The 13849-nt window shown below is 32.6% G+C and overlaps 1 protein-coding gene across 1 annotated transcript; it reads left to right on the top strand.

Moving 5' to 3' along the window:
- Nucleotides 1-223: 223 nt before the first annotated feature.
- LOC111420063 (synaptic vesicle glycoprotein 2B-like) lies at nucleotides 224-9948 on the top strand. The gene is made up of 6 exons (XM_023052969.2): nucleotides 224-356; nucleotides 5207-5564; nucleotides 5615-6148; nucleotides 9150-9412; nucleotides 9467-9626; nucleotides 9676-9948. The coding sequence occupies exons 1-6, from the start codon at nucleotides 302-304 to the stop codon at nucleotides 9857-9859; spliced, it is 1554 nt and encodes a 517-aa protein (XP_022908737.2). The 5' UTR covers nucleotides 224-301; the 3' UTR covers nucleotides 9860-9948.
- Nucleotides 9949-13849: the final 3901 nt, after the last annotated feature.

Here is a 13849-nt window from a genome sequence, read left to right as displayed (position 1 = left end):
TCTACTCAATGATTTTAACAATTTTCAAAGTGCTTATTTAAAACTCATTAATGTCAAAAAAATCCTTAAATATCCTGATCATTATTTACACTTACTTTATGGTGTGCATGTTTTTATGAACGAAAACGATTGTTCTGTCATAACAATAATTTTAATCTTATTTGCTTTGGTGAGTGAGTATATTATAATATAAATTGTGAAACACAACTTGAATGTAATTACTTTTAAGTATATTTCCATGGAACTAAGAGTTTCTTGAAATCGACAGTGAAAGTGGCAGTGAGTTATTCTTTTTTTAAATATGTTGGCAAAAGAAATTGACGTTAAAGAAGAAAAATATGAGGATAAAGAGAAAGGTAAAATGTTGTAAATAATAGATAAAAAGTAGACAATATTAATAATTTATCTTCTTGTCACATTTCGATCTTGCCATTCTTCTTTATTCCTCTATCCCTCTTCTGGTAATCAGTTATACTCGTAATCTGTCTGATCAATTAAATCCAGGATGTATTTGATCTACCTCTCTTTCTTCTATGTTGAGGTACATATCGAAAGCCCTTTTTGGCCATCAGTTTATATTATTATACCATATCAACCATGTTTGCAACCTTGTTTCGAGCGTACAATCGCATTTTTGCGACATTTCTGAGTCCTGTTCTGGGACAGAACTCTTCAACTAACAATGTCGTGGCGTTGTTTTTATTGTGGTCTTCGTTTCAAACACACTTAAAGCAAGTTTTGAGTTCACCAGAAGTATTGCCAACAGTTTAGCCTTCGTTTCAACATTTTTCCAAACGATTAGTGTCGTTTTGACACATACCAACAAGTAATTTTTAATTTCTGCTATTTGATAAACTTGCCAGAAACACCAACAATTTCATTTTATACAGGGTGTCTCAGCGAGACAGGTCATTAGACGTTTCTGGGGTTCTGGCCAAACAAAAAATTTGAGAATGCAGACTTGAGTATTATCAATTACGTTCTCTTCATGGCACACTAGGCTAAATATCCATATGATATGTGTGCATTTTTCAAAAAACCCTAATTATCTCCCAAACTATTAATATTAGGCATGGGACATATGGGATATAAAAGATGTAGAATGAGACACCGAAGACGACTAAGAAATAAAATATGCGGGGTGCCATTTAAAAAAATGAAGTTATGGTACTTCCAAATTTTGAAAAGATAACGTGCCATAGTACAGTGACCAAACGTTCTAGACAGCAGTTCTTGACACCAAAACATACTCCATCATGTTGCTTAAGCATGTTCTCAATCCTAAATTGATATCCCAAAAATCGAGTGTTCTCTGATTTTTTGAACAAATGTCTGCTGGAGCAGATTTTTCTAGAAAAAATCGAATAACTCGAGAACGGCCGAATCAAATTGCAAAAAGTAAAGTTATTTATAAATCTTGAAAACAGACAAGTCCAAATATGTAAAAATATACAGGGTGTTCCATTTAAAACAATAAAGTTGGTGGCGACTTCCGGTATAACCGGAAGTGCAAGAAATCTGAAAATATTTTAGACGAAGAGATCGTATTTGATAATACTTAAGTCTGAATTCTCAAATTTTTATTTTCGCCAGAACCCCAGAAACGTCTAATGACCGGTCTCGCTGAGACACCCTGTATATAATGGCAGGGTTCCTTTACCGCATCCCACATTTCGATCTTGCCATTCTTCTCTATTCCTTCATCCTTCTTCTGGTATGGCTCGATCAGTTATAATCTGTCTGATCACTTAAATCCAGGATATACTTGGTCTACCTCTCTTTCTTCTATGTTGAGATACATATCAAAAGCTCTTTTTGGCCATCGGTTTATATTATTATGCCATATCAACTGTTTGGTTTCAACCTCATCAATTTCAATTTTATTTGTAACACGTTTAAGGTTTGATATTCTGCATACTCTTCTTAGAAAGTCCATTTTCACCGTTTCGACCATTCAAACGCATTTTTGCGACATTTCTGAGTCCTGTTCTGGAACAGAACTCTTCAACTAATAATGTCGTGGCGTTGTTTTTATTGTGGTCTTCGTTTTGAGTTCACCAGAAGTATTGCCAACAGTTTAGCCTTCGTTTCAACATTTTTCCAAACGATTACTGATTTCTGCTATTTGATAAATTTGTCAAAAACACCAACAATTTTATCTTATATACAGGTGTTTCGGTGACTCGGGGAACAAATTTAACCACATATACTAGAATGAAAATGATGACGATTCATGTAAAAAAAATTAGTAAAAGTCTTCAAATTTCAAACATACAGGCCATCAAAGTTAGGAAATTTTAACACATTTTTCCAAATATCTTAAACACTATTTACAGTAAAACGTTTAAATTTGGTACAGTATAAATCAATGTGATGTAAAATCGTTAGGCAATTTACGAGTTAAATCGGTACGCGGGAACAATGCTATACCGGCTGTTCCTAAAGTTTGTTTGCTCAGAACTTTTTTATTCTATTATAACCCTACATTTATTTTTGCAGTTTCTAATAGAAAATTTAGTTTAGAAACTTTTATTATTCTTAGATATTATTGATAAAAATCACCGTTTACGTGTTAAATGCAAAAATGTTGGGTTCCGATTTCAATAATAGCACTAAAAAAAAAAAAATCTGAATTGGCAATGACAAGTGAAAATCGAACTGAGCTGTCATAACTTATACTTAACATATTTTTCACTTGTCATTGCCAATTCAGATTATTTTTTTTTTTTAGTGTTATTGAATTCGGAGCCTAACATTTTTGCATTTAATTCGAAAACGGTGGATTTTATCAATATTCTCTAAGAATGATAAAGTTTGTAAACTAAATTTACTATTAGAAACTGCAAAAATAAATGATAGAATAAAAAAGTTCTGAGCAAACAAACTTTAGGAACAGCCTGTATAGCATTGTTCCCGCGTACCGATCCAACTCAAAAATTGCCTAATGATTTTATGTGAAATAGTGTTTAAGATATTTAGAAAAATGTGTTAAAATTTTCTAACTTTGATTAACTATTCCCCGAGTCACCGAAACACCCTGTATAATGGCAGGGTTCCTTTACCGCATCCCACATTTCGCTCTTGCCATTCTTCTCTATTCCTCTATCCTTCTTCTGGTAAGGCTGGATCAGTTATAATCTGTCTGATCACTTAAATCCAGGATATACTTAGTCTATGTTACTTCTATGTTGAGATACATATCAAAAGCTCTTGTTGGCCATCGGTTTATATTATTATACTATATCAACTGTTTGGTTTGAACCTCATCAATTTCAATTTTATTTGTAACATGTTTCAGGATACTCTGCATACTCTTCTTAGAAAGTCCATTTTCACCGTTTCGAGCATACAAACGCATCTTTGCGACATTCTTGCATCCTGTTCTCGAACAGGACTCTTAAACTAATAATGTCGTAGCTCTGTTTATATGGTGGTCTTCTTTTCAAACACACTTAAAGCAAGTTTTTAGTTCACCAGAAGTATTCCCAACAGTTTAGCCTTCTTTTCAACATTTTTCCAAACGATTAGTGTCGTTTTGACACATACCAACAAATAATTTTCAATTTTTGCTATGTGATAAACTTGCCAAAAAGAGAAACAATTTTATCTTATATATAAAAGCAGGATTCTTTTACCGTGTCCCATATTTCGATCTTGCCATTCTTTTCTATTCCTCCATCCCTCTTCTGGTAATGAGTTATAATTTGTTTGATCACTTAAATCCAGAAAATATTTGGTCTACCTCCCTTTCTTCTATGTTGAGATACATATCAAAAGCTCTTTTTGGCTATCGGTTTATATTATTATACCATATCAACTGTTTGGTTTCAACCTCATCAATTTCAATTTAATTTGGAACACGTTCCATGCTTGATACTCTGTGTGGCTATGAGGTATTAGCCAACATAATAATACAATTATAAAATTAACTGTTGGCAGACTTTTTATTTTGCGTCTGTTATGTTTTGCTTCAAAAACAATTGTGTGTGAATATAAAAATAATAACAAATGAATTACAATTTTATGTTTTCAAATGGAGCTGCTGCCACAGAACGCTACACTCTGCCTACTATTCTTAGAATGTCCATTTCCACCGTTTCGAGCATACAAACGCATTTTTGCGACATTCTTGCATCCTGTTCTCGGACAGGACTCTTCAACTAATATTATCGTGGGTCTGTTTATATGTTGGTCTTCTTTTCAAACACATTTAAAGCAAGTTTCGCGTTCACCAGAACTATTGACAACCGTTTAGCCTTCGTTTCATAAATTTTCCTATCGATTAGTGTCGTTTTGACACATTCCAACAAGTAATTTTTAATTTCTGCTATTTGATATACTTGCCAGAAACACCAACAATTTTATCTTATATATAATGGCACGGTTCCTTTACCGCACCCCACATTTCGATCTTTCCATTTTTTTCTATTCCTCCATCCCTCCTCTGGTAAGGCTTGATCAGTTATAATCTGTCTGATCACTTAAATCCAGGATGTATTTGGTCTACCTCTCTTTCTTCTATATTGAGGTACATATCAAAAGCTCTTTTTGGCCATCAATTTATATTATTATATCTTATCAACTGTTTGGATTCAACCTCATCAATGTCGATTTAATTTGGAACATGATCCAAGCTTAATACTCTGCATACTTTTCTTAGAAAGTCCATTTTCACCGTTTTTCATACAAACGCATTTATGCGACTTTCTTGCGTCTTATTCTGGTACAGGACTCTTCAACTAACAATATTGTGGTGCTGTTTATATGGTGGTTTTCTTTTCAAACACACTTAAAGCAAGTATTACGTTCACCAGAAGTATTGCGAACAACTTAGCCTTCGTTTCAACATTTTTCCAAACTATTAGTGTCGTTTTGACACATACCACCAAATAATATTTAATTTCTGCTATTTGATAAACTTGCAAAAAACACCAACAATCTTTTTTTTCATTTCTTCATCCTCCTTAATCATCCCAGGTATGTTTATAATCAACCAAAGCAAATTTGATCCATGCCACTAACTTTTTTCCGTATTCTAGAGTTTTTGAAGTTTCTGCAAAATATGTTATTAACTTTCTTTGGCATTTTGAAATAGCTTGATGATGTTTTTAATTGATTAGTAACATTTTGACACATACCAACAACATTTTTATAAGTCTAATTTTGTAAGAACCTCTTTTAATTCCAATTTTAAATATATTTTTAGAAGCTGATTTTGAAACGGCAATAGCTGCTACTGGTTTTGGAAAATTTAATTTCCTCTTAATCTTACTAGCTTTACCAAGTGGTTGGGCTGCAATGTTTGATAGCACAGCAATGGCTTATGTTGTACCATCGGCCCATTGCGATTTAAACCTGTCGTTAGAAGGAAGAGGAATGTTAAACGCAATCTCTTATTTAGGAATGATTTCAAGTGCTTTTATTTGGGGATTTTTAGCAGATGCTTTTGGAAGGAAAAAATTATTGGTTATCGGTTATGGTTTGGATGCGTTCTTTGTGTTTATAGCTGGATTGTCGCAAAATTTTGAAATGTTGATGGCTGCTAAATTTATGACGGGTTTTGTGTAAGTTAATATTACCTTATTATACAAAAAAATTATTTTAATATTTATAGAATAAATGGTCCATTCGCTGCGTTAACATCAGCTTTATCCGAATTCCACTCAGCCAAATACCGAGCGAAGCTCTTAATCAGTTTGGGCGTTATTTACAACTTTGCGAATTTATTTTTGCCACTCTTGGCATGGGGAATTCTCCCCCAAAATTGGGATGTATCAAAAGATAATTTTAATTTGCATTCTTGGAATTTTTTTATATTAATTTGCACTCTGCCCAGTTTAATAAGCACAATCGGGCATTCATTTTTACCGGAGAGTCCGAAATTTTTGATGACCAGTGGGAAAAATGAAGTTGCTTTGAAAGTTTTTCAACAAATTTATTCGATGAATACTGGAAAATCTACTGAAAAGTTTCCAATTAAAATTTTAATCGATGAAAATTATATCGAGGGAAATAATAATAATAATAATAAAAGAACGACCAAAGAAAAATTATGCGAAGGGTTTAGACACATCAAAACATTATTTTTACCACCTCATCTTATTAATATTGTTTTGGTTTGTTTAATGTTTATGGGAGGAATGTGTGGGTAAGAATATATAAATATACTAAAACTAGTTCTTCTAGTTTACCACTAGCACAGTTACTAACTAAGACCTAGAACTAGAATCATTCGGATTTAGCCGTTTTAAGAGACGTTCGGCTAAACCCAAATATTTCTATTTCTAGATCTAGTGTTAGTCCTAGTTTTGCACCAGCTACTAGAACTAATACAAGACCTAGAACTAGAATCATTCGGGTTTAGGCGCACGTCTCTCAAGACGGCTAAACCCTAATAATTCTATTTCTGGTTTAGTGGTAGTTCTAGTTTTGCACTAACACTGTCATTAGAACTAATACAAGACCTAGAACTAGAATCAGTCGGCTGTCTTAAGAGACGTTCGGCTAATCCCGAATGTTTCTAGTTCTAAGTCTAGTGTTAGTCGTAGTTTTGCACCACCGACTAGAACTAACACAAGACCTAGAACTAGAATCATTCGGGTTTAGCCGTCTTAAGAGACGTTCGGCTAAGCCCGAATGTTTCTAGTTCTAGGTTTAGTGTTAGTTCTAGTTTTACACTGACTGTCATTAGAACTAACAGTAGACCTAGAAGTAGAATCATTCGTTTTTAGCCGTCTTGAGAGATGTGCGGCTAAACCCGAATGATTCTCGTTCTGGGTATTGTATTAGTTCTAGTGGCTGGTACAAAACTAGGACTAACACTAGATCTAGAACTAGAATCATTCGGGTTTAGCCGTCTTAAGAGACGTTCGGCTAATCCCGAATGTTTCTAGTTCTAGGTCTAGTGTTAGTTCTAGTTTTACACTGACTGTCATTAGAACTAACACTAGACCTAGAAGTAGAATCATTCGGATTTAGCCGTCTTGAGAGACGTGCGGCTAAACCCGAATGATTCTCGTTCTAGGTCTTGTATTAGTTCTAGTGGCTGGTGCAAAACTAGGACTAACACTAGATCTAGAACTAGAATCAATCGGGTTTAGCCGTCTTAAGAGACGTTCGGCTAAGCCCGAATGTTTTTTAGTACTAGGTTTAGTGTTAGTTCTAGTTTTACACTGACTGTCATTAGAACTAACAGTAGACCTAGAAGTAGAATCATTCGGGTTTAGCCGTCTTGAGAGATGTGCGGCTAAACCCGAATGATTCTCGTTCTGGGTCTTGTATTAGTTCTAGTGGCTGGTGCAAAACTAGGACTAACACTAGATCTAGAACTAGAATCATTCGGGTTTAGCCGTCTTAAGAGACGTGCGGCTAAACCCGAATGATTCTCGTTCTGGATCTTGTATTAGTTTTAGTGGGTGGTGCAAAACTAGGACTACACTAGATCTAGAACTAGAATCATTCGGGTTTAGCCGTCTTAAGAGACGTTCGGCTAATCCCGAATGTTTCTAGTTCTAGGTCTAGTGTTAGTTCTAGTTTTACACTGACTGTCATTAGAACTAACACTAGACCTAGAAGTAGAATCATTCGGATTTAGCCGTCTTGAGAGACGTGCGGCTAAACCCGAATGATTCTCGTTCTAGGTCTTGTATTAGTTCTAGTGGCTGGTGCAAAACTAGGACTAACACTAGATCTAGAACGAGAATCATTCGGGTTTAGCCGTCTTAAGAGACGTTCGGCTAAACCCGAATGTTTCTAGTTCTGGGTCTAGTGTTAATTCTAGTTTTACACTGACTGTCATTAGAACTAACACTAGACCTAGAAGTAGAATCATTCGGGTTTAGCCGTCTTGAGAGACGTGCGGCTAAACCCGAATGATTCTCGTTCTAGGTCTTGTATTAGTTCTAGTGGCTGGTGCAAAACTAGGACTAACACTAGATCTAGAACTAGAATCATTCGGGTTTAGCCATCTTGAGAGACGTGCGGCTAAACCCGAATGTTTCTAGTTCTAGGTCTAGTGTTAGTTCTAGTTTTACACTGACTGTCATTAGAACTAACACTAGACCTAGAAGTAGAATCATTCGGATTTAGCCGTCTTGAGAGACGTGCGGCTAAACCCGAATGATTCTCGTTCTGGGTCTTGTATTAGTTCTAGTGGCTGGTGCAAAACTAGGACTAACACTAGATCTAGAACTAGAATCATTCGGATTTAGCCGTCTTAAGAAACGTGCGGCTAAACCCGAATGATTCTCGTTCTGGGTCTTGTATTAGTTCTAGTGGCTGGTGCAAAACTAGGACTAACACTAGATCTAGAACTAGAATCATTCGGATTTAGCCGTCTTAAGAGACGTGCGACTAAACCCGAATGATTCTCGTTCTGGGTCTTGTATTAGTTCTAGTGGCTGGTGCAAAACTAGGACTAACACTAGATCTAGAACTAGAATCATTCGGATTTAGCCGTCTTAAGAGACGTGCGGCTAAACCCGAATGATTCTCGTTCTGGGTCTTGTATTAGTTCTAGTGGCTGGTGCAAAACTAGGACTAACACTAGATCTAGAACTAGAATCATTCGGGTTTAGCCGTCTTAAGAGACGTTCGGCTAAACCCGAATGATTCTCGTTCTAAGCCTAGTGTTAGTCGTAGTTTTGCACCACCCACTAGAACTAACACAAGACCTAGAACTAGAATCATTCGGGTTTAGCCGTCTTAAGAGACGTTCGGCTAATCCCGAATGTTTCTAGTTCTAGGTCTAGTGTTAGTTCTAGTTTTACACTGACTGTCATTAGAACTAACACCAGACCTAGAAGTAGAATCATTCGGGTTTAGCCGTCTTGAGAGACGTGCGGCTAAACCCGAATGTTTCCAGTTCTCGATCTAGTGTTAGTTCTAGTTTTGCACCACCCACTAGAACTAACACAAGACTTTGAACTAGAATCATTCGCATTTAGCCGTCTTAAGAGACGTTCGGCTAAACCCGAATGTTTCTACTTCTAAGTCTAGTGTTAGTTCTAGTTTTAATTGTTAGTTATCAATTATTTATTCATTAAAAATTTTTCATATAAAGGACTTTTAACTATAATGGACAATTCCTTCCCCCTAATTAATCCATTTTTGTTTTACTGTAATTATTTTGGTTAATTATGTTTTTTTAGAACAAATACATTAAGATTATGGTTACCACAAATATTCACAGCTATTAATGATTATCAAGCGAAATATGATAAAACTGCGAGTTTATGTGAAATGTTAGAAATTATTACTCCAAATCAAAATGTATCGTCAAATGTTGAATGTATTGTTAATAAATCTGTTGGAGGTGTTTATACGAACGTTTTAATTATTGGTGCTGCTTCAATTATAACGACTATAATAGCTAGTATTGTTATTAATAAAGTTGGGAAAAAGAGTTTGTTAGGTTTGTATCGAAATTTATTATTTTTATGATATTTATATTTTTATTTTATTTTAGTTGTTCTTGGAACTATCAGTGGAATTTCAGGATTTTGCATATATTTCGCCCAAAATACTGCAACTACAACTGCACTTTCAGCAATATTTATTTCCTTGCTTGGTGTTTGTATAAATGTTCAATTATCGGTTGTTGTCGATTTATTTCCTACGACTTTGAGGTAAAAAAAGTTTTAACAACATTCATATCTTTACTAATTTTTTTTTCAGAACATTTGCTATATCTCTAGCTTTAATGATAGGAAGAATGGGGGCTATGGGAGGAAACGTAATTTTTCCAATTTTATTAGAATTAGGCTGTTTACCCCCATTTATTCTTATCGGATCATGTATTTTAATAGCAGTTCTCATCACGTTTTTGATACCAAATACTGACATGAAAGCCCTACAATAAAATTGGTGGAATTTTCAAGAATTAAGATTTCAGATTAGGATTTTCTTATTTTATATATCTTGTCAATAAACGAATTTTAAAACTTTTAATTAATGTTTAATTGATTTAAAAAACAGTAAGACTTCGTTCCTAAGTTTTTTGGACGGCCTTAGCCTTGAAAGGAAAAACAGCTAAAGTTCCGAAAAAGCAGAAGAATTTTATGATTATTCCCAATTGTCCTTCAAAGTTGTGTATTTGCCAACCTTGCAAAAATTGTACTTCAAAAACGAGGATTTTCTGGGTATTGTTAAAATGGTTTTATCTCAAAAATTAAGGAAAATGATATTAATAAAAAATGTCCATAATAACTCATAATAATATAATATATAAACAATTTCGTTCTAACTATTTGGCATTTTTTGTTATAAACCAAAAAATTTGAAAAAGGCAAAATTGACGTTTTTGGATAAACATTTTTATCATATCTCGCAAAGTGAAGATGATGGGAGAAAATGTTATGGATAAAAATTGTTCGTTATGAATCAAGAAAACATTATCCACAAGCAATTATAACCTAACTATGACTATTACCAACGCAACGAATCAAAAACCCAAATATTTCAAATTAAAGGTTTTTAACTACAGAATGGTTGTTAACTCAAAAACTAAAGACCGTGGTTGAGAATGATATTAATAAATATTGTTCATTATAAGTCACAAAAACATAATCCATAAACAATTTCGTTCCAACTATTTCGCAGATTTTGTTATAAACCAAGAAATCTGAAAAAGTTAAAATTGACGTTTTTGGATCAATATTTTTATCATATCTCACAAAGTGAAAATAATGGGAGAAAATGTTATGGATAAGAATTGCTCGTTATGAACGAATAGAACATTACCAGCAAGCGATTATAACTCAACTATGACTATTACCAACCTAGTGACTTAAAAACTCAAATATTTCAAATTAAAGGTTTTAACAACAAAATGGCTATTAATTCAAAAATTAAAAACCATGGATGAGAATGATATTAATAAAAATTGTTCATAATAACTCACAAAAACATAATCTATAAACAATTTCGTTCCAACTATTTCGCAGTTATTGTTATAAGCCAAGAAATCTGAAAAAGTTAAAATTGACGTTTTTGGATAAACATTTATATCATATTTCGCAAACTGAAAATGATGGGAGAAAATGTTATGGATGAGAATTCTTCGATATGAACCAAGAAAACATTATCCACAAGCGATTATACCCTAAGTATGATTATTACCAACCCAGCGAATTTAAAACCCCAACTATTTCAAATTAAAGGTTTTTAACAACAAAATGGTTATTAACTCAAAAATTAAAGAGCGTGGTTGGGAATGATATTAATAAAAAATGTTCATAATAAGTCATAAAAACATAATCCATAAACAAATTCGTTTCCACTATTTCCCATTTTTTGTTATAAACCAAAAAATCTGAAAATGTCGAAATTGACGTTTTTGGATAAACATTTTTATCACATTCTATGATCATATCTCGCAAACTGAAAATGATGGGAGAAAATGTTATTGATGAGAATTGTTCGTTATAAACGAATAAAACATTATCCACAAACAATTATAACCTAACTATGACTATTACAAACCCAGCGAATCAAAAACCCAAATATTTCAAATGAATGGGTTTTAACAACAAAATTGTTATTAACTCAAAACTTAAAGAATGTAGTTACGAATTATATTAATAAAAATTGTTCACAATGAGTCACAAAAACATAGTTCATAAACTATTTCGTTCCAACTATTTCGCATTTTTTGTTATAAACCAAAAAATCTGAAAAAGGTAAAATTGACGTTTTTGGACAAACATTTGTATCATATCTCGCAAAGTGAAAATGATGGGAGAAAATGTTATGGATGAGAATTGTTCGTTAGGATCGAATAAAATATTATCCATAAGCCATTATAACCTAACTATGATTGTTACCAACCCAGCGAATTTAAAATCCCAAATATTTCAAATTAAAGGTGGTTTTTAACAACAAAATGATTATTAACTCAAAAATTAAAGAGCGTGGTTAAGAATGATATTAATAAAAAATGTTCATAATAACTCACAAAAACATAATCCATAAACAATTTTGTTCCAACTATTTCGTATTTTTTGCTATAAACCAAAAAATCTGAAAAAGGCAGAATTGACGTTTTTGGATAAATATTTTTATCATATCTCGCAAAGTGAAAATGATGGGAGAAAATGTTATGGATAATAATTGTTCGTTATGACCCAATAAAACATTATCCACAAGCGATTATAACGCAACTATGACTATTACCAATCCAGGGAATTTGAAATCAGAATGTTTCAAATTAATAGCTTTTAACAACAAAATGGTTATTAACTCAAAAATTACAGAGCGGGGTTCAGAATGATATTATTAAAAATTGTTCATAATATGTCACAAAAACATAATTCATAAACAATTTCGTTCCGACTATTTTGTATTTTTTGTTATAATCCGAAAAATCTGAAAATGTCAAAATTGACGTTTTTGGATAAACATTTTTATCACATCTCACAAACTGAAAGTGATGGGAGAAAATGTTATGAATGAGAATTGTTCGTTATGAACCAAGAAACCATTATCCACAAGCAATTATAACCCAACTAAGACTATTACCAACCCAGCGAATTTAAATCCCAAATATTTCAAATTAAAGGCTTTTAACAGCAAAATGGCTATTAACTCAAAAATTAAAGAGTGTGGTTGGGAATGATATTAATAAAAAATGTTCATAATAAGTCATAAAAACATAATCCATAAACAATTTCGTTCCAACTATTTCCCATTTTTTGTTATAAACCAAAAAATCTGAAAATGTCGAAATTGACGTTTTTGGATAAACATTTTTATCACATCCTATGATCATATCTCGCAAACTGAAAATGATGGGAGAAAATGTTATTGATGAGAATTGTTCGTTATAAACGAATAAAGCATTATCCACAAGCAATTATAACCTAACTATGACTATTACAAACCCAGCGAATCAAAAACCCAAATATTTCTAATTAATGGCTTTTAACAACAAAATTGTTATTAACTCAAAAATTATAGAACGTGGTTGAGAGTGATATTAATAAAAATGTTCATAATAAGTCACAAAAACATAATCCATAAACAATTTCGTTCCAACTGTTTCGCATTTTTTGTTATAAACCAAAAAGTCTGAAAAAGGCAAAATTGTCGATTTTGGATAAACATCACATTTGGTATATCTCGCAAAGTGAAAATGATGGGAGAAAATGTTATGGATGAGAATTGTTCGTTATGAATCAATACTACATTATCCACTAGCGATTATGACCCAACTATGATTATTACCAACCCAGCGAATTAAAATACCAAATATGTCAAAATAAGGTTTTTAACAACAAAATGGTTAACTCAAAAATTAAAGAGTGTGGTTGAGTATGATATTAATAAAAATTATTTATAAATAAAAAATGTTCATAATAACTCACAAAAACATAATCCATAAACAATTTTGTTCCAACTATTTCGCATTTTTTGTTATAAACCAAAAAATCTGAAAAAGGCAAAATTGACGTTTTTGGATAAACATTTTTATCATATCTCGCAAAGTGAAGATGATGGGAGAAAATGTTATGGATGAAAATTGTTCGTTATGAACCAAGAAATCATTATCCACAAGCAATTATAACCTAACTATGATTATTACCAACCCAGCGAATAACACAAATATTTCAAATTAAATTCTTTTAATAACAAAATGGTTATTAACTCAAAAATTAAAGAGTTTGGTTGGGAATAATATTAATAAAAAATGTTCATAATAACTCACAAAAACATAATCCATAAACAATTTCGTTCCAACTATTTCGCATATTTATTTATTAACTTTCAAACTTTTTGAATTATCTTATCATAAGAAAATAATTAATCAATAATAATATTATAACAACATCTTCCGGGTTTATTGGAGTACGAA

The sequence above is a fragment of the Onthophagus taurus genome, chromosome 3 (assembly GCF_036711975.1).
Source record: "Onthophagus taurus isolate NC chromosome 3, IU_Otau_3.0, whole genome shotgun sequence".
Lineage (NCBI taxonomy): Eukaryota > Metazoa > Arthropoda > Insecta > Coleoptera > Scarabaeidae > Onthophagus > Onthophagus taurus.
This window is presented reverse-complemented; position numbering and strand designations above follow the sequence as displayed.